Raw genomic sequence first — 20,568 nt, 5'->3', positions numbered from 1 at the left:
GTGTGTGAGAGAGAGAGAGAGAGAGCGCAGGTGTGTGTGTGCGAGAGAGAGAGGGAGCGCAGGTGTGTGTGTGCGAGAGAGAGAGAGAGCGCAGGTGTGTGTGTGCGAGAGAGAGAGAGAGCGCAGGTGTGTGTGTGCGAGAGAGAGAGGGAGCGCAGGTGTGTGTGTGAGAGAGAGAGAGAGAGCGCAGGTGTGTGTGTGCGAGAGAGAGAGGGAGCGCAGGTGTGTGTGTGAGAGAGAGAGAGAGAGCGCAGGTGTGTGTGTGCGAGAGAGAGAGGGAGCGCAGGTGTGTGTGTGAGAGAGAGAGAGAGAGCGCAGGTGTGTGTGTGCGAGAGAGAGAGGGAGCGCAGGTGTGTGTGTGAGAGAGAGAGAGAGAGCGCAGGTGTGTGTGTGAGAGAGAGAGAGAGAGCGCAGGTGTGTGTGTGCGAGAGAGAGAGAGAGCGCAGGTGTGTGTGTGCGAGAGAGAGAGGGAGCGCAGGTGTGTGTGTGCGAGAGAGAGAGAGAGCGCAGGTGTGTGTGTGCGAGAGAGAGAGAGAGCGCAGGTGTGTGTGTGCGAGAGAGAGAGAGAGCGCAGGTGTGTGTGTGCGAGAGAGAGAGAGCGCAGGTGTGTGTGTGCGAGAGAGAGAGAGCGCAGGTGTGTGTGTGCGAGAGAGAGAGTGAGCGCAGGTGTGTGTGTGCGAGAGAGAGAGTGAGCGCAGGTGTGTGTGTGCGAGAGAGAGAGTGAGCGCAGGTGTGTGTGTGCGAGAGAGAGAGTGAGCGCAGGTGTGTGTGTGCGAGAGAGAGAGTGAGCGCAGGTGTGTGTGTGCGAGAGAGAGAGTGAGCGCAGGTGTGTGTGTGCGAGAGAGAGAGGGAGCGCAGGTGTGTGTGTGAGAGAGAGAGAGCGCAGGTGTGTGTGTGCGAGAGAGAGAGGGAGCGCAGGTGTGTGTGTGCGAGAGAGAGAGGGAGCGCAGGTGTGTGTGTGCGAGAGAGGGAGCGCAGGTGTGTGTGTGCGAGAGAGAGAGGGAGCGCAGGTGTGTGTGTGCGAGAGAGAGAGAGAGCGCAGGTGTGTGTGTGCGAGAGAGAGAGAGAGCGCAGGTGTGTGTGTGCGTGAGAGAGAGAGAGCGCAGGTGTGTGTGTGCGTGAGAGAGAGAGAGCGCAGGTGTGTGTGTGCGTGAGAGAGAGAGAGCGCAGGTGTGTGTGTGCGAGAGAGAGAGAGAGCGCAGGTGTGTGTGTGTGTGAGAGAGAGGGAGCGCAGGTGTGTGTGTGAGAGAGAGAGAGCGCAGGTGTGTGTGTGCGTGAGAGAGAGAGAGCGCAGGTGTGTGTGTGTGTGTGAGAGAGAGGGAGCGCAGGTGTGTGTGTGAGAGAGAGAGAGCGCAGGTGTGTGTGTGAGAGAGAGAGAGCGAGCGCAGGTGTGTGTGTGTGAGAGAGAGGGAGCGCAGGTGTGTGTGTGAGAGAGAGGGAGCGCAGGTGTGTGTGTGCGTGAGAGAGAGAGAGCGCAGGTGTGTGTGTGCGAGAGAGAGAGTGAGCGCAGGTGTGTGTGTGCGAGAGAGGGAGCGCAGGTGTGTGTGTGCGAGAGAGGGAGCGCAGGTGTGTGTGTGAGAGAGAGAGAGCGCAGGTGTGTGTGTGTGTGTGTGAGAGAGAGGGAGCGCAGGTGTGTGTGAGAGAGAGAGAGAGCGCAGGTGTGTGTGTGTGTGTGTGAGAGAGAGGGAGCGCAGGTGTGTGTGTGCGAGAGAGAGAGTGAGCGCAGGTGTGTGTGTGCGAGAGAGGGAGCGCAGGTGTGTGTGAGAGAGAGAGAGAGCGCAGGTGTGTGTGTGTGTGCGTGAGAGAGAGGGAGCGCAGGTGTGTGTGTGCGGGAGAGAGAGCGCAGGTGTGTGTGTGAGAGAGAGGGAGCGCAGGTGTGTGTGTGCGTGAGAGAGAGAGAGCGCAGGTGTGTGTGTGTGTGAGAGAGAGGGAGCGCAGGTGTGTGTGTGAGAGAGAGAGAGCGCAGGTGTGTGAGAGAGAGAGAGAGCGCAGGTGTGTGAGAGAGAGAGAGCGCAGGTGTGTGAGAGAGAGAGAGCGCAGGTGTGTGAGAGAGAGAGAGAGCGCAGTTGTGTGTGTGTGAGAGAGAGAGAGAGCGCAGGTGTGTGAGAGAGTGACAGCGCAGTTGTGTGTGTGTGAGAGAGAGAGAGAGCGCAGGTGTGTGAGAGAGTGACAGCGCAGTTGTGTGTGTGTGAGAGAGAGAGAGAGCGCAGGTGCGTGAGAGAGTGACAGCGCAGTTGTGTGTTGTAGGCGGTCACATAAGGTTGTAACGATTTATTGACAGCATTAAGTTGAAGTCTTGAATAATAGAGAGGAGTCCACTGAAGTATCACACACACACACACACACTTACACACACACACACACGTATTCCTTCCTGTTATGGTGAGGACCAAACCAAAAATCCTCACAATTCCTGAAGCAAAGTATCAGAAAACCTCACAGGCATCACGTGTCCTGACAAACGCCACTGAGAACAAAAGCAGGACCGTCTCACAGACCTGAGCAACCACAGGTCACTACAGGGGTAAATTCCCCAACAGGTCAGCAAGTAGTTGCAAAGGTGGTGCTGCACCAAAAGCTTCCTTGCAGTGTCTTTGGTCCATGTTGGATTGCTCCGGTCGCCCGTGGTTCGTATGGAAGTTGCCAACTACTCATGGAGCAGCAGTGAAACTGTGAAAAGTGCCACACAAACTAAAGAACAGAAAGTAAAGGCTCGGCTTTATGAACCCTGTTGTTGGAGTGGTGATGAAGACAAGTGTGCTTTTACGTATTGTTGCTGATTGGAGAGTAATTGGAAACCACAGCCACTCCAACAATCTGCTCATGACCAACACAATCACAGGAAGGGTTTTGCTGCGGTCCCCTCTGTATGGACGACTTCAGCCGACAGCCTGGGGTCACCAACTACTCTGCAGTGAGGCCAAAGGAAGAAGCTAGCTGAACTTTCAGCATAAATATATGGTGTATGGAACAATGAGACATCCTGGGTTTATAATATACTTTTACATTTCTGTTGGATAAAATTTACTCCTGTGATTCGAGCTGTCAAATCGTTGAGGTTTCTAAGCCTCGCAGATCGTTTTAACTGGTCAAAATGTCCCCGTTTCTAAAAATACCCTCGGTGCTGAGATCTGTTCTTTCTGTAAATTGAGCGAGACGTGCTCAGACGCTCTGCTGCCTCCTTTGTCCTCTCAGACTCTGATGACAGACCGGCTGCGTCGTGTTTAGGATGGTGTGGTGGTTCATCGGCATGTTTTACCTAAAGGTGATGTAGATGGGGTCAGCGTGGCCTCTTTGGACGAGGTCAGATGTGTTTGACTGGAATAGAAATGAGTAATTTTAGGTTTGTGTTTTGTTGCGAGTTTAGAGTTTCAGAGACTGAAGCTTTCGGGTGATTGGATGCATATTTAGACTATAAGTGATCAGTGAGGGTCCTTTGCTTATCTGATGGTGAGCCTTACGTCTTCGTCACTTCTTAAATGTGCAGTTCGGCCGACAGTGGGTGGAATATTTTTGCCATATTCAAAGCCGTAAGACTGCTTTGATAAAAACAGTAGATTTTAGGAGCTGCTGGGCTGTTTGGGGTTTTGGTGAAACCACCAAGTGCTTCTTTTTTTTAAACTGTTTTATTCATCAGCACTCATTCATTCAGAGATCAGATGAAAGCGAGGTGCTAGACGGAGAAGTGTGATGCTTTTATTTTGTATTTTCCACAGAGCACTTCCTCTGCCTGACTGACTAAAGTGATTCGTTAGCTTGTCTGTTGACGGCTGTTTCCTGTCTTCTGTGTTTGTGCAGCGGGGGCGGGGGACAAGCTGGGCTGGGCGTTCGGTCTGGGCCTGGAGAGGCTGGCGATGGTCCTCTACAGCATCCCGGATATCCGGCTGTTCTGGAGTCAGGACGAGCGCTTCCTCAAACAGTTCAGAGTTCAGGACATCCACCAACCCGTCTGCTTCCAGGTAGACACAAACATCACACCTGATGGGAGAGGAGCAGATTTTCACAAATAAACGAGATCGTGGCTCAAGAGTTGGGAGTTCGTCTTGTAACCGGAAGGTTGCCGGTTCGAGCCCCGGCTCGGACAGTCTCGGTCGTTGTGTCCTTGGGCGAGACACTTCACCCGTTGCCTACCGGTGGCGCCAGTGTCCGGCAGCCTCGCCTCTGTCAGTGTGCCCCAGGGCGGCTGTGGCTACAATGTAGCTGCCATCACCAGTGTGTGAATGTGTGTGTGACTGGGCGGATGTGATTGTGTGAAGCGCTTTGGGGTCCTTAGGGACTAGTAAAGCGCTTTACAAATACAGGACATTTACCATCCTGAAGACAGATGAACGTACCGACTGCAGAATGAAAGAGCTAAAGTCTGTTTTCCATCCTTGTCTTCTTTCCTGTTCTGTTTACGTCCCTTCCTCTCCTTTGTCCTTTGCTTTCACTTCTTGTTTCAGTCCCATTATTTTGCTTTTCTTCCCTCCTCTCTTCACTGCTCTCCTCATTTCCCTTCGTCCATTCGTTTCCATTTTCCTTTGTCCTGCTTCCTGTTTACCCTCCGTGCAGTCTTATTGTGTCTCTGCTGCGTTCAGTCATGTCTCTCTTCAGCTACATCACCGTGTCTGTGTTCGTGTGTTCATCACTAACCTGTAATAACTGCTGGCTCGGTTAGTTTACCTTCAGATGCAATAACGAGCCCGAGTCTCTCGTAAGAAAAACAATCTCCTACCGTCGTGAATTAATTCACAAATGCAGAAATTAATTTGCCGTTAACCACGTTCTCCTTGTTATACAGCCAGCGTTTAAAAAAGCTGCAAACAGATTGTTTCTTATTTGTGGGCCGTGGTGATCGAGAGTCGCACATACGTCCTACCAGCCAATGACAAAGCAGCAGCCCACCTACCTGTAACCACACTTTACACCCTCACTCCGTGTGTGTGTGTGTGTGTTCTTGCCTCTTAACCTCGTGCATAAAACATTTTGACAGTGGGGGCTCACATCAGCCGGCACCAGTCACTTCCACTGACCCCACCATCATCAACACACACACACACACACTGTGGGGCGTGTGCAGGTTCACACAGCGGTTACTCCGTCCCCACTAAAGGTGCTTTTTGTCGACTCTCGTCTTCGCTAATAAAGAACATTTCAAGTGACTGTTGGAGGGCAAAGAGGAGAAAAGAGAGGAGGAAGATGAAGAGGAGGGATGGTGGGGGTGGACGAGGCAGAAAACAGATGGAGGGAGGAAGCAGGGAATGAGGAATAAATGAGGCGAGAGGACAGAGGAAAGAAGAGGATAAGAATAGATGCAGAATCTGACTAAATGCAGTTATTTGAATAAAAGATCTTTAGATGTAAAAAACATAAAAGGATTGAGCGAAACGTAAGGTGAGAGAAAGTAGGCGGTGACATTAGTGAGGACAAATGAGAGACAAAACACAGCTTTAATGGAAAAAATATACTGAAGCGAGTTTGAGGAAGTGATTAAAAAAAGAAATGCTTGAAATAAATAAGAGAAATAAAGTGGGGGGGGGAAAGGAAAAAGAGGGAAAACAGATTAAAGTGTGTCAGGAAAACAGGCAACAGAGGAAAATGTAAATGACTAAAGAGGCACCGAAGTTTGAGAGGGGAAAGTGGAGGAGGAACGAACGAGGAAACAAAGTGCTGAAAGATACTTTAGTAAGAAGAGAGAGGAGACGCTGGAAGGTGGTTTGTGAAAACAACGACATGAACCAGTGTCACGCTATCCAAACACACCAGCCAACCAATGCCAAACCTTCATTCACCGCTGTCCAATCAAACCACTTGCCTAGCTAGCAAAGAAGTCACCCAACTTCCTTAACATCCAACCAACAAACCAAAAACTGAACCGAGCAGAGAACACCTCCCTCCATTGTACAGCTAATATCTGCCTGTATTTACCCACCTAACTACCAGCTGACCTACACAATCTTTCTTCCTTGTCAGCCAACCAATCCCATCCCTTCACCAGCAATAAAAAAGAGCAACTAACTTCATTATCCAGTCTACCAACTTACCTTAATACCCAACAAACCAATCAAACATTTGATGCTGCCTTCCAAAGTACAACCTATCGTCACCTACCTGGCAGCCAAATCACGTCCTTACCTTCCTACCACCTGACCCTGATGACCTTTATTTCTAGCGGGCGGACCAATCTTCTACTTTTAGCGCCAATGAAACATGCAACGAAAGACCCACTGACCTCTTTATCGGACAGCCACCAAACTAGCAAACAAAGCAAACAACCAGTTGATCTGTGAACTACCGCCTTCCAAAGAACAAGTGACGGCTGAAATCACGTGCACGCTACTTTCAGAACTTATCTGGACCACTATTCTTTGTGCTTTTGTGACAGAATCAACAAAGTTTTACTCTTAAGCTGAAGTTCGTCAGCTCACATGGACAAATATTCACTCCGTTTATGTCGTCCTCTGAGTCTCCTTTAGGTTATAATCTTACTTCATTTTCTTTTGATCTGAACAAACTGAAGGAAACAAGAGGAAATAAATTGTAAATAGCAAATGCGTTTGAAACGGCCCACAGTGAGTGCATTCAATAAAGGTTTAACTTTATCTGACAAATCACAATAAACACATAATCAGTGTTGTTAAGTTGAAGATGTGAGGAGCGAGGAACGACCCTGCTGTCCTCCTGCTGTCCTCCTCACAGCCCTGTAAGTTTTATTGATGAACTCTGTTTCTCCAGAGGGGCCCGGGGAGCATGGCTCATCTCCTGCCCAGGGTCAGTTCACCTCTCCTGGGCTGAGGCTCCCCACCTCTCCCCCCTAAAGCCTTTGCTGGCCCCCACATCCACAGGTAATGAACTGTGACCGCCCAGGGCCTAACAGGAAATAGACTCCTTGGGTGTCGGTGTGTATGTTTGTATACGCACACACACAAACGGCTTCAGGGAGCTGTGCAGTGCCACTAAACTATTATAGTGTAAACAGACGGCTCACCTCCCTCCACACGTCTGCACAGTATGGTCAGAAATATGTGGATACTTGTCTCCTCACCTACCACCTGCTGTGCCGAAGTCTTTCCCTGACGCTGACTGAGTATAAAAATATCAAACGAGACTCGTTCTTCTCTCTGTTCTTCTACCAGTTTTACTTCTGTCCTTTACTGAAATATGTAGGAATTGTTTATTTAACCTTCGTGTGCAGCGTTTTGTGAAAAGCACTTAATAAATAAATGCTACAATTTTACAAATAGGTGAATAAATAAAGTTAGGTAGTTCATTTATAATTAACTAACACTTACCAAAACCAGCCAATTAGTTAGTTATCTGCTTGCCCAACCAGCAACCCAACCAACTAACCTATCTAACCAACCAACCACCTACTTTAAGACGTCACTTTTTCTCAAACCTGTATACCCAGCAAACCAACCAACTTTTACCTGCCAACCAACTGCCCAATAGGCCCCTTTCTTGCTAACCAGCCAACCTTTCATCTACCTACCTTCCTAGTTACCTAACCAAGCAATTGCCTTCCTGTGTAACCAACCATTTACCTACCTGCCTGTCTGGTTAGCTGTCTACACAGCTAACCAGTTGTTGTCTGTGTTCCTTCACAACCAGCCATCTACTTTGCAAACCAGCCAACCAACGACTTGTCTTAAACCGCAACAAACAAACTAACCACTGATTGACTTTTTTGTCTAACTAATCACCTACATGTGCAGGCAACTAACCAACCACTACCTAAACCAACAACTTACAGCTAACTGGTGATACTTTTCATCCTGTCCAACCAATGTCAAGCCTTCACTGACAAAAACTCAAACAGCAGCTAACTGATCCATCACTGAACCACCTGCCTTCCTCCTGCAGTTAACTAAAGTAAACTAGTCTTTGATAACACATGAAACAAACTGACCAACCAACCTTGCTGTTCTTTACCGCCACCTTTGAATTGAGCTAACTACAGTCCAGTTTCTACAGAAGATAACTCAATAACATTAAGTTGGCATATTTCACTTTTCCTTGTTTTGTTCTGACTTTTGTTTCAAAGGTGGAAAAACCAGAGTCACACAGATTGATGTGTCTCAGTGAACAGCATTAAGATGGAGAGAAAATTAAGAAAATATCATTCAGGAGCAGGAATAACAGCAGCTTCTCTCACTCTGTTATTCTGAGCATAATAAACAAGTGACAGATGATAGGAATCTCTCCTTCAGTCTGTCGCTGCATAAAACATCACATTTATTCTGTCGTCCCGATAAAGTTTTAATGTGTTGTTGTCTTTGTGTTTTACTCTCTGCTGCACTTTCTCCTCTTTCTTCCTACAGTCGGGCTGTTTCTCTTCTGACTTTCTGTCACATTTCTTCTTCTGTTATTCTTGAGTTCTTTTTTGTTGCTTGAATCTGCACTTTCAGCTCATTTTTATTCACCTCATCTCTCAATCTCTGCAGCTGATGTGCTGATTACCCCTTCAGTCCTTACATCTTTGTGTTTATGCTTGGTTTACTTTGAAATTCTAATGAGTCTCCAGTCTAAATATCCCATAAATGTACATGTACGAAAACAATCAATGTGGTGCACAAAGTAAAATTTCAACATCTTTGAGGATCATTAATAACTCATAATGTGCTATTGTGAAATTAAACTATTCTTCAGGGCCTAAACATCAGCCACAAATAACCTCAGCCACGCATCTGCACATAATAGATGAATCCAGATGAAGACGTTACAAAACGAAAACCACAGCGAACCAGCAGAGAAACAACAGCGTTACGCCACATTAGCACTGAATCAATTAAACATAAAACTATTACAAATATAATCCATCATATAGTTTGTAACTATTAAGTGGGTACATTAATTATCATTGCATTATTTAGTTAAAATATATTAATGCAGAGCAACCAGTTCCCTATGACCGAGCTACCCATCCACCCTGCTAACTACTTACACAACCAGCCTCTCTGCTAGCATGGCTAACCAGTTACATACCTGCCAGTCTACCTGTGCAAACAACCAACTGCGTGCCTGTCAATTAAGGACTCGCCTACATTCATCTACCACCTTTGCTGCCAGCATGGCTCATCACTTGCATAACTACACAACCAACCAACTTCTTGCCTGTTTACTTTGATAACTAACCAGTTAAGTACCCACCCATGTAGACACTTAACCAACTACCTAGCTACATACTTGTATGGCTAACTAATTAAGTAATTAATTAACTGCCAATCTAAACAACCAATTCCTTTCCTTTGCTTTACTACACAACCAAATAATTGCTTTCCCACCCACCTATGTACATGACTAACCAATCATGTGATTACCAGCCTATGCAATAAACCAGTTCCCTACCTTCCTGTTTGGGTAATCAATTACTCACCTACACGATTAAATAATTGCCTGCCTAGATAACTAACCACTATTTAATGAACCAATCAAGTGCCCACCTACCTAGATGCTCATTCAACCACCTACCTGCTTACCTCCATGGCTAATCAGTTGCTTACCTATCGACACGATGAACCAATCGTGTGCCTAGCTCTGTTTTTCAGGGACTTTTTTATAAAGAGAAATTATCAGTTAATATTTCCACCATTGCTTACAGTGAACATTTTTAAGTTGAGCTGTCAGTCATTGTTGTTTTATACGTTTGTTTTTCAGACGCTCAGTAAGTACCCACCTCTCCATAACGACATCTCCTTCTGGCTGCCGGACGGCAAAGAGAGCGAGGCAGGCAGAGAGAGCTTCACAGAGAACGACTTCTACGAGCTGGTGCGCTCCATCGGAGGAGACCTGGTGGAGAAAGTGTCTCTCGTGGACGATTTCACACACCCAAAGTAAGAAAACCCATCCACAAAATCAAAGCTTGATTGGATTACACCGCAGTTGCCCTTTAACCCAGGAAATAAGTGCAGTGGTTCATCTTTTTATGTCCTAATGAGAGAAGGAACAGCTCCGAAACACTGCAAATACCACTGCGGGTCAATAACTGCTGGCTCTAATTTATGAATTTATGATGCTAAATTCCCTCCTCCTGCTCAGAGTGCTGCTGGTACACCCTGTGATTAACCAAACATCAGCGACGGTTGGGGTGACTGTCTTTATTGATATCCCAGGTTGAGAGTGATTAACAAGCTGTTTGGTTGTGAGGGACCAGGAGCTTCGATGAACTCAGCGCTTGTGTTGCTTTGGTTCATTTGTGATATAACAAATATTTGAGGGTATTTGCTGGTGGAGCAGATCTGTATTTACCACAGATAGACTATCAAAGAATTACTATGCCATTATTGATATGCCATTTTAGCATTAAAGCCTCTTACTGTGATGCTAGCTCTGAGCTTTAGTCGGGTTTCTAAGCTAGCTGGCATCAAGAGCTGCAGTCCACTCTGAGTTTAGTAGCTCCTTATATAATAATTCAATTCAGTTTTATTTATATAGCGCCAAATCACAACAAAAGTCGCCTCAAGGCGCTTCATAGGTACAGAGAAAAACCAACAATCATATGACCCCCTATGAGCAGCACTTTGGCGACAGTGGGAAGGAAAAACTCCCTTTAACAGGAAGAAACCTCCAGCAGAACCAGGCTCAGGGAGGGGCGGGGCCATCTGCTGTGATTGGTTGGGGTGAGAGAAGGAAGACAGGATAAAGACATGCTGTGGAAGAGAGACAGAGGTTAATAACAGATATGATTCAATGCAGAGAGGTCTGTTAATACATAGTGAGTGAGAAAGGTGACTGGAAAGGAAAATAATAATAATATTTTAAAACTCAAAGGAGTGCAAAAGGTGCTTTTAACTGCACATCTCTTATCATGAAATGCACAAAATACATCAAGCAAACAGCATCCTGCCGCTTCTTACTGTGGTTGTAGTCCAGTTATTTTTATGCTAACTGCTAGCTGGCTAATGCATCATGTTAGCATTGTGCTAAAAGTGCAAACCAATAAGTGGGTAGTTCCTATTCACTGTTCATTCATCTTTACCTGCCTATCCAATTCAGGGGGCTGGAGCCTATCACAGCGATCACATGGTACGAGGTGAGGTTACACCTGGACAGGTTCACGCTCACATTCACACCTACAGCCCAGACAAAGTGCTAACCACTGCACCGCTGTGCTGCTCCCATAGACTCTGTTGGAACTGATGCAGGTAACGCTGAGGCAGAAGTGCTTCAAACCTGCGTTTACTGGCCAGCAGGGTGCGAATGTACCAACATGCATGGAAAAATAGCCCTAACTCTATGACCTCATGATGAGTTCATGGTCACAGCCATGAGTTTGTGCTCTTTGTGAATCCAAAGCCAAGTTCATTTTTTAAACTTGGTCCCATTAGAGTGAAATCAGTCATATCTGCCCCTCACTCATCACGGCCTTTTCAAAACACTCAGAAGCCACTAACCAATGGGCTACATCTTTTATTTACAGTCTGTGGAGTTACTATCAGAACCTGCACAGCGTGGCCCAGAGGGACTCTAAGCCTCTGCGGTGATAGTAACTCAGCAGTAAAGTACTTATCGTAAAGTAGATATAGGATCAGAAACCAATGATGAAAAAACAAAAACTGCAGGAAAAAGAACAGAAAATAAAAAGGAAAAAGTAACAAAAGCAGAGAAACAGGAGCAAAGGTCATCCAAAGGTCATCCAAAGGTCATCCTCTCTGTGGTGCTGAAGGCCGGTGACTGATGGCAGAGTCATCGGTTCTACACACACACAAACTCACAAACTCACACACAAACACACACAAACACACACACACACACACACACACACACAGCTGTCCTTGGCGTGCACCTTCGAGTCTGCAGTGCTGTTGACATCTCATTTTTTAGGAAGTACGAGTGTGTGTGTGTGTGTGTGTGTGTGTTTGTGTCTGTGCGTGTGTGTGCGCGTGTGTTTGTGTCTGTGCGTGTGTTTGCGCGCGTGTGTGTGTCTGTGTGTGTGTAAAGGGCAGCAGTGGGAGGCTGGTACCTTATGGCTGAGAACTCCTAATCCACATCACTGTAACACACACACACACACACTCGCACACACACACACACGCACACACACACACACGCACACACACACGCTCGCCTGATCTTGTGTTGGTGTGTGTGCAGCGAGGGCCCTGCAGTGCGTAAAAATGTCCTACACTATTCATCTTTCAGCATTTTAATGTCTTTTAAATAGCGACCTTTTCCCCCACAGAGCGCACCCACACACACACACACACACACCCACCCACACACACACACACACACACACACACCCTTACATTAATACCCAGTGACTCGTGCAGCTAATGGGCAGAGAGGTGAGAGGCCCAAAGCTGAGGCCAGAGCAGCGTTTCAGAGTAAGATTTCAGAGTTCAGCTAAATCGCTGCAGACAGTGGATTAACTTACAGCTGCAGTGAACTTTCACAGACAGATCCGAACATTTGGTGCCAAAACGTCCAGAAGAGCTGACCTTTGCTGGAGCGCTGCAAATAGATGAAGCGTTTTAATTAGCTGCAGCGTCCAGGTTTGTTTAACCTCCACGGCAGACCTGCAGACGACAGCTTTGAGAAAGAAACTGTAGAAATCTTTTCTTCTTTTTCACACCTGAGTCCGGTCGTTCAGTCTGACGTCACTAGCCGTGTCTGGGCCTAAACTCCGCTGCAGGTCCATATATCAAACGATCACTGTGGCATTACTGAGAGTTGAAAAACTGTCTAAAGTCTTTCATCTTTAATAAAAATGATCAGCGTTCTGCTCTACCAGGTGTAACAATTGAGTTTGACATCCAGGCATCCATGAAAACGGAATTTATGACATTTAACGGAGTTAGAAGTTAGCAGGAAGTTAGCTCGCTAGCTTCTATAGCATGTCCTGACTGCGGGGTTTTGGAAACAAATTCAAACGTACAGCTCTGTTATCACTTCCAACTTAAATGAAGACAGAAAACTAAACAGCAGTGACGTTTGTAGGGTTACTGAAGTTTGGCTAGCTGGTATATAATGATGTGCTACGTGACGCTAGCAACACAGCTATGTTAGCATAATGTAAACAAGCTAACTTTTTTTTCCACTCGATAAAAGTTAACGTTAGCGGATTAACATCTACACCGGTGTGGACGTTAACCAGTCTGGAAGAAATCTATAATCAGCGATGTCCTCGCTGTTATTTCCAAAACAAGTTGCTGCTAACCTGCTAGCCCCGTCTGCTTCCACCACAGTGTTTCCTCTGCCTGCTGTGAGAAATAACTTCTTGGGTGTAAAAATGTTCAGCAGGTGGCTGAAGCACACCAAACCCTGACAGGCACAGAGACTGGTTTGCAACCTCCCAACAACCACTAGCTGCTAGGAAAAATGATTCCCAACCAGTTGGTGTATGGTTGCTGGAACAGAACTGCACCAGAAAACATCCCTGTGTTAGCTTTGATGCTGTCGCCTGCAGTTTGCATGGAGACGCCAACTTGTCTGCAAAACCTCGCCAACTGGTGTCTGTGGGGTCCCCGTCTGTAGGCCTGGTGATCGAGGCCTCACATTTCCATGGGCGGGTTTTCTGCTGAGAGCGTTTCCACTTCAGGTGTGGACTGAAATAAAGTGTCCGTGAATCCAAGCTCGGCCCAAACGAAGCTGCTGTAACGCAGTCGGCATCCCGAGATCGTTGGAGACTTTAATTTTGACTTTACTTCACTATTATTGGCCGCTGCTCACCACACTAATCCACCACACCAGCTAGTTATACTAACAATCAAGTTTCCAGGGAAAGTCTCTGTTTGCCTACAGACTCTCCCATTGGCTGGTTTCTATATACATTTTCTTTCTTATCTGAAAAATGATCATCTGTGCAGCTTCACTCTCACAATATTTTTCCCAGAGTCGGAGCTGAATTTGGCAAAAATCAAACAAACCTTTTCACTATGCTGCCTTCGTTTTCCCAGGAATAATCAGGAGGAGCTGAAACTGTTGGAGCTCGTTAGCGTTTGAGTTGACTGTGAAAGTTGTCCTGGTGGTCACTGATGTTTGCTTAAATAATCCAGAAAATGAAGGTGTTTTCTAGAGAAAAGCTTTTATTTTGAAGGAGCTGGGCTCCTGTGTGGGACAGGCACATAAAGAAGAGTCAGAGTGAGGAGACAAAGGGAGCGAGCGGCAGGAAGAGGTTTTGGGGAAAAACAGGTGCAATGCAGGTGTTTTATGCAGCACTAATCAACGAGCTGATAACTGCAATTAAGAGCGTGAAACTTTCCCTCCACCATCATCGCCATCATCATCATCATTAGGCTGCGAGGCCGGCGACCACAGCGTCTACGGGTGGAGGCGGGAGACACGAGCGTGAGCCATCAGCAGAGAAAATGACAGCGTGTGGGGGAGAGGGGGGAGGTTAGGGAGGAGGAAAGGTGCAATGCAGGTGTTTCGTGCTGCACTAATTTAAGGAGACAATCCAAAAGTATGTGGACGGCGGCTTTACTGCCCGACGTTTACAAACCAGTACCAGGACTCGGACATTTTCCTCCAGTGTGTGTTTGTAGTTTATAATAATTACAGCTCACTGGTGAGAAATAGAAACATTTACATTAGTTTAAACGATCAGCTGATTTTCCATTTAAAGACATTTGATTGGTGATTTAAAAAACTGTTTTACCTCCAACGATGCAGATTTCAGACAAACACGTTCATCGGTGCGTCATCGTAGGTCACGCAGTCCACTGATGGACTTTCCCAGTATGACTGATGCACTCTGAATACCAAACACATCGGCTTCCTGGCGTCACATGATGCTACCACGTGTCATCTTCTCAGCCTCTGCACGCCGTCAGGATGTGAGTGACGCTGCACAGACTGATCGCCTCCGTTTGGCTGGACGGTGAACGCAGCATTAAAAATCTCACTTCTGTGCTCGGAGTCGACAGCTACGCCGTTAACCGATGACATCATCGTGCGTCAGACACGTGAGGAAGACGGCGAGGTGTCAAAGACGGCGAGGTGTCAAAGACGATGATTGGATGCTCAGATGTTTCTCATCATTAGATGGATACGGGATCATTTCCATATTTCAACATCCACAAACAACTTTTGTGCCTTTGTTTAAGTTCAGCCATCAAAAACAGCTGAAGTGTGTCTGCGCCCTCAGCCCTCACACCTGTACAGGTGCATTAATGACACTGATGATCAAAGCTCTGCAGGTGTGTGTGACTGGATAGAAAGATGTCCCAGAAGAGGGAAAAGCTAAATCTGGATGCAAAGGTGGAAAAACTGATCCTGTTTGCTCCCAGACGTTCTGTGATTTATCGAGCTTTTATTCTTCTCCCAGAGTAAAGTCTCCGAAAGACAAACGGAACATTTATTCCGTGTTAACGTATTCACCCTTCCCAACCCCGGCTCCCTCCCTCTCTGCTCCCCCTGCTGTGACAGATCGCTGCTCCGCCTCGGCTGTCATTAGTCAGCATATTAAATTTTGCTAACAGCCCGAACTGGATCCAGAAAAAGTGATGAAGAAGCCGAGACTGTTCTCGTCGGAAACACGAACCGGCCGTCAGAGACTCGCTTTAACCCCGCCGCGCCGTCGTCTCTGCCTGCGTCACCTCAAACCAATCGGCGTTTAAAAGTGCCCCCGCTGATCGATGCTCGTCTGTCGCAGTGATTTACAATAAATGTGTGTGACGCTGAGCTGACAGGGCCGACTCTCCCAGGAGGAGCTTTACCTTTACTGACTCTATATTTACAAGAGGAGCAGACACTGATCAGCCACCTGAGCACACTTTACACACGTTTATAGCGTATGAACGTTTAAGATGACAGAAAGGCTGGTTGTACATCACAGATGTGAGAGGATAAACCATTACAGGATATTCCAGTGTGAGGATACGAACACATCCTTTCATTATTAGACTTAAAGTGCTGTTTAATGCTCCTAATATTAATATATTACAATAGTAATTCTGTTGTACACACTTAATGCAAATTTATTTATTTCTTTTTATCCAATTTTTCTTTTATTTATTTTTCAGTTAAATTTCATTTATCTGTCATTGCTTCACAACAACTTTGGTCTGAAGCTTTTTATAGATTTTAAAGCAAAGACCCCAACATCATACAGTCATTGGGGAGGAAGAACTCCCGTTTAATAGGAAGAAACCAGAGACGGGTACTGGAGGCCAAGGTAATGCCATCCAGAGTAAGAATCTGGTTAGATACCATATTTCTAAGCTTTTCAGCGCCGAGTACAATGACCTCAGTTTTATCTGAGTTAAGAAGCAGAAAGTTAGTGGCCATCCAGGTCTTTATGTCTTTAAGACATTCCTGCAGTTTAACTAATTGGTGTGTGTTATCTGGCTTCATGGACAGATAGAGCTGGGTGTCATCTGCATAGCAGTGAAAATGTATGCTATGTCTTCTAATGATACTACCTAAGGGAAGCATGTATAATGTAAACAGAATTGGTCCTAGCACTGAACCCTGTGGAACTCCATAATTAACCTCAGTGTGTGAAGAGGACTCTCCATTTACATGCACAAATTGGAGTCTGTTAGATAGATATGATTTTTAAACTTTGTTGTGTTTATTTTGTAGAAATACAGAAATGAGTGTAAGATTAAAATGATATATTAATAAAATTAAAACTTAAATAGGAACGTTAATAAATGGGTGTAAAAAAAAATAACCTGCGATTGGTGAAATCCCCAAAGTAGCCAACTTTACTTTTTACAATTATTATGGATGTTTTAAGGCAGTTAAACCCTCACTGCACACTTATACACTTTCCTCAGACAGGCGTGAACATTTTCACACTTTTCTCTCTTGTTTAAACACAAAGTTCAAACCTTCGTAGAAAAATAAGTCCAGTCTTAGAGAATGAAACCAAAGACACGCAGGTGACGACGTGTCATCCACATTGTTGTGTTTGTTGGGGATAAACTTACAGTGTTGGTCAAGTTACTTGAAAACAAGTAATCAGTAACTAATTACCGATTACTTCCCCAAAAAAGTAATCCCGTTACTTTACTGATTACTTATTTTCAAAAGTAATTAATTACTTAGTTACTTTTTAAAAACACGATTTACAACCTGAATAGGTGATAAAGCGATAGATCTAATCCATCATACAAAATGTAATCAAATGGAAAAGTCTCTTTTTAAAACTTGTTTTATTAGTTTTAATCTTTTAACTTTATGCATCAAGCAAAAAATTAATTATCTGCAACATTCTCTGACTGGAAGAAATTAGTTTAACATTTAAACCTATTTTCTGCACATTCCAGCACATAAAATAAAATATTTTGTGTGTGTTTACACTCAGTCTTTCAAATAGATGCAAGTAAAACACAGCAGAAAATAAATAAAGTCAAAGACTAGCGGTCCTGTTGCTCTATTTTCACCTGTAAAGCAGGAGTGGGGTAGGCGGAGGGTTACCCTGGTGCAGGTGTGCAGCGGTCAGTGGAAGAATCCGCGAGTTTCTCTGTGAGTTTCCCATTACGTCGTAGCGCTTTAAACGCTGCACGCTCATACTCTCTCTGCACTCGATATATGATCCATTGTTGATCTGCACACAGCTGTTGTCACGAACGTCGCACTCGCTTACGTCACTGTCATGAGACATTCTCGCAAAAAATCACGGTTTTAGTAACGCAGTAACGCAGCGTTCCTACGGGAAAGTAACAGTAATCTAATTACCGGTTTTGCAATAGTAATCCTTTACGTTACTCGTTACTTGAAAAAGTAACGCGTTACTGCTTTGCTTACAAACATACAGCACTTCAGAGTCACACTGCTGGGATCAAAGAAAGCTGAACGCATTTCGCATTCATGCACAAAAACAATCCACGAAACAGCGAGGCCGCGAAAGGTGAACCGTGTCATAGCGAGGGACCACTGTATTAATTATTTTTCTTTTAAATTTAAAATTCAGTCTCGGTAGCCGGGGATCGGTCTGACAGGGCCTCCCTCCTGGCTGCCACCCGACACACTGTGCACCGACCCCTGCGTCGCCTCCTGTGGGTGGTGGGCCTAGAGGAGGACGGACATGGACCAAGGCTCGGCCACCAGATGCTCTCGGGCACCCTACCCAGGGCGGGGTCTCGATAACCCCCGATAGTGGTCTTTTGAATCGCTCTTCGTCTGGTCCCTCACCCAGGACCAGTTTGCGGTCTCCAAAGGCCCCCCTTTAGGGTTATGTTGTCGACCCCCGGGACACACAAACCCGTCCACCACGAGTTAGGTAGAGATTCTCAGAGCGGTTAGAATTTAAAATGTAAATATTAATTTAGTCCTTGGATCCTGAGGTTTGATGTCAGTTTCTATTTGTTTGTATTACACAAAGAACCTGCAAACACTTATGGATTCATGATTGATCATTGCTGTGGATGGTTAATCATCACTAAGGCGCTCGTGTCTTCGCTCAGTACTTCTGAAATCGGGGGAAAGTGCAGTCACTGCTGCTCACCGTCTGGCTTCATGAGTGGCCGCTGCAGCCTGGACGAGTGTTGATGTGAGACTCATCTCCAAACAAACCATAATGTGCATTATGGCTGCAAATTGATCTAAAACCCACTAAAGCTGCCGGAAACTGCAGCCTCTCAAATATATTTCTCCTCCAAAGTACTTCCAAAGTTAATCGAATGAGAGAGCGAGGGGAGAGGAAACAGAGCTCGCTCTCTCCTGCGCCATAAACGCCTCGTGTAGCAGCAAATCAAAGCTGATGGCTCGCTATGATCCCCACAAATCTGCATTTATCGGCCGGTAACGCTGTCAGCCGCGGGACCAATTTGATAAGCCGACGGAGCTGTCAGTCAAGTTGACAGTCCCCTCCCCCTCCACACTCAGGGGAGAGAGGGAGAGGAGGCGGGTGAGGTGAAGATTGACTGTGCTAGTTTAGGCAGATGCTGTGGAGTAATCTCCTGCTTTAGTCGGAGTGGCAGCGCTGGGAAAACGCCCCACTCTCCCCATCATTGTCTCAGCAGGCTCAGCCGGGAATTCCAGCATCCTTTTCCCCAAAGGACACTTCCTAGTTCCTCCTGATGATGATGATGATGCACTTGAACCCTGATCAGATCACACACATCCTGTGAAGGAGCCTCTGCTCTGAGCTCACACACCCGTCAGAGGAAATGTTTGACTGTTTGTATCCACGACTCGCTCCGGAGTTTGTGTCCACAGGTGAAGGCAGGAACACCGAGGTCCACAGGAACACCGAGGTCCACAGGAACACCGAGGTCCACAGGAACACCGAGGTCCACAGGAACACCGAGCTTTGCCTTTCAGCAGCTCCTGCAGTCCAGCTCTCCATCACCCGTGAGCCTGAGAGCTCAGTGAATATTTATAATGCAAACAAAACAAAACAGTGAAAACTAAACTTGGGCTAAAACATGTTTCCAGGTGGACTCTGAGGCCGGTCTCCCGGCTCCAAGTCCATGTGAGCTGAACAGGAAGTGGATCAATATGTTTCCAAGCAGCCATCATCAGTCCAACAGATCCCATTGATCCATATTCCACATGTTACAGGCGCACTTCCTGTATATTTCCTGTGAGGTCTGAGCTCCAGTTGTGGATGTTGCTGAGCTCTAACGATCATGTCTGTGATGGTTTGTTATGGCTTCAGTTTCTCTCACAGTTATTGTGCTTCAGATCGTTAAATATTGATTGGGTCAGTTTTGGCTGCCTTGTTTTGGAAAACAAACACTGGGGTCCAGACTCGGTGACCTCACGGGTCACGGCCGTGTCTACAGTCCAGCTCAATGCAACAGGAAGAGCAGCGCCATCTTTAGATGCCGTTCGAGAGCGCGAGAAAACTTTAACTAACCTTCTTAAATCCACGGGGACGTCACTGATCCATCGATGTTGGGTTTAGGCTCATGTTTATTCTCTAAATGCAGATGTTGTAACAGAAGAGCTGCAAAGAAGCAGAGAAACAGACTTAATTTGAAGGGAACGTGTTTCTTGAACACGCCTGTTCATCACGTGTTGACGTGCAGCCTGTTATTGTACCTGTGCAGGCGGAGACGAGGAGATGAGCGAGTAAAAGGTCCAGAGCAGCAGTGACTTTATTTAAAGGCTGATTTTCTCTGTAAAGTTCAGCAAACAGGTTTCAGAGGTGGGTGGAGGTGGGTGGAGGGTCGGTTTGGACTGTAAATCTGTCGCAAATGGACGTGAGAGCGCCGGCTGACACCGACGGCTGAAGCAAAGCTGGAGTGCAGAGCGCTCCGTACACCATCCTCTCCTCCACCTGTCATCCTGTCACCGCTGCCTCTGCCGGCTCAGCAGGAGACGGAGAGGCAGCCGCCCACCTCAGCTCCATCAATGATTTAACAGAGACGAACGCGCTCCCCGAAAAAGATGAAGGAGGAAGGAGAGTGACGCCTCAGAGGGAGGGAGAGGGGGAGGAGACGGATGACAAGAAGGAGGATGGGAGGGGGAGCGGTAGAGCGAGTGCCGTTACCTGTGGGGGAGAGAGAGAGAGCTGCCGCTGAATTATGCAGGATTGTTTTCTACTCCCACAACCAATCAGCCTGACGGAGAGGGGCAGGGCGCCATCTCCGCCCCTCACTGCACCTCTGCACGATGCATTAAGCGGTCAGTCAGGACGCTCCCACAGGGCTCCGGCCTCCCCCCCCACTCCCACGCTGTGGTCTGCGACTA

General features: G+C 46.6%; 1 protein-coding gene across 3 annotated transcripts in view; it reads left to right on the top strand.

Annotated features, from left to right (window-relative positions):
* fars2 (phenylalanyl-tRNA synthetase 2, mitochondrial) overlaps positions 1–20,568 on the top strand; it is a 132,902-nt gene that overhangs the window by 67,228 nt on the left and 45,106 nt on the right. For 2 of the 3 annotated variants that reach the window (XM_085171729.1, XM_085171730.1), the window contains exons 8-9: positions 3,799–3,959; positions 9,637–9,812. In XM_085171729.1, coding sequence (XP_085027855.1) covers positions 3,799–3,959; positions 9,637–9,812 — 337 coding nt within the window. Of the gene's footprint in view, positions 1–3,798; positions 3,960–9,636; positions 19,146–19,181; positions 20,348–20,568 lie in introns of those variants that run through there. The other variant, XR_014875922.1, reaches the window with a different exon arrangement.

The sequence above is a fragment of the Neolamprologus multifasciatus genome, chromosome 9 (genome assembly GCF_963576455.1).
Source record: "Neolamprologus multifasciatus chromosome 9, fNeoMul1.2, whole genome shotgun sequence".
Classification (NCBI taxonomy): Eukaryota; Metazoa; Chordata; class Actinopteri; order Cichliformes; family Cichlidae; genus Neolamprologus; species Neolamprologus multifasciatus.
This window is presented reverse-complemented; position numbering and strand designations above follow the sequence as displayed.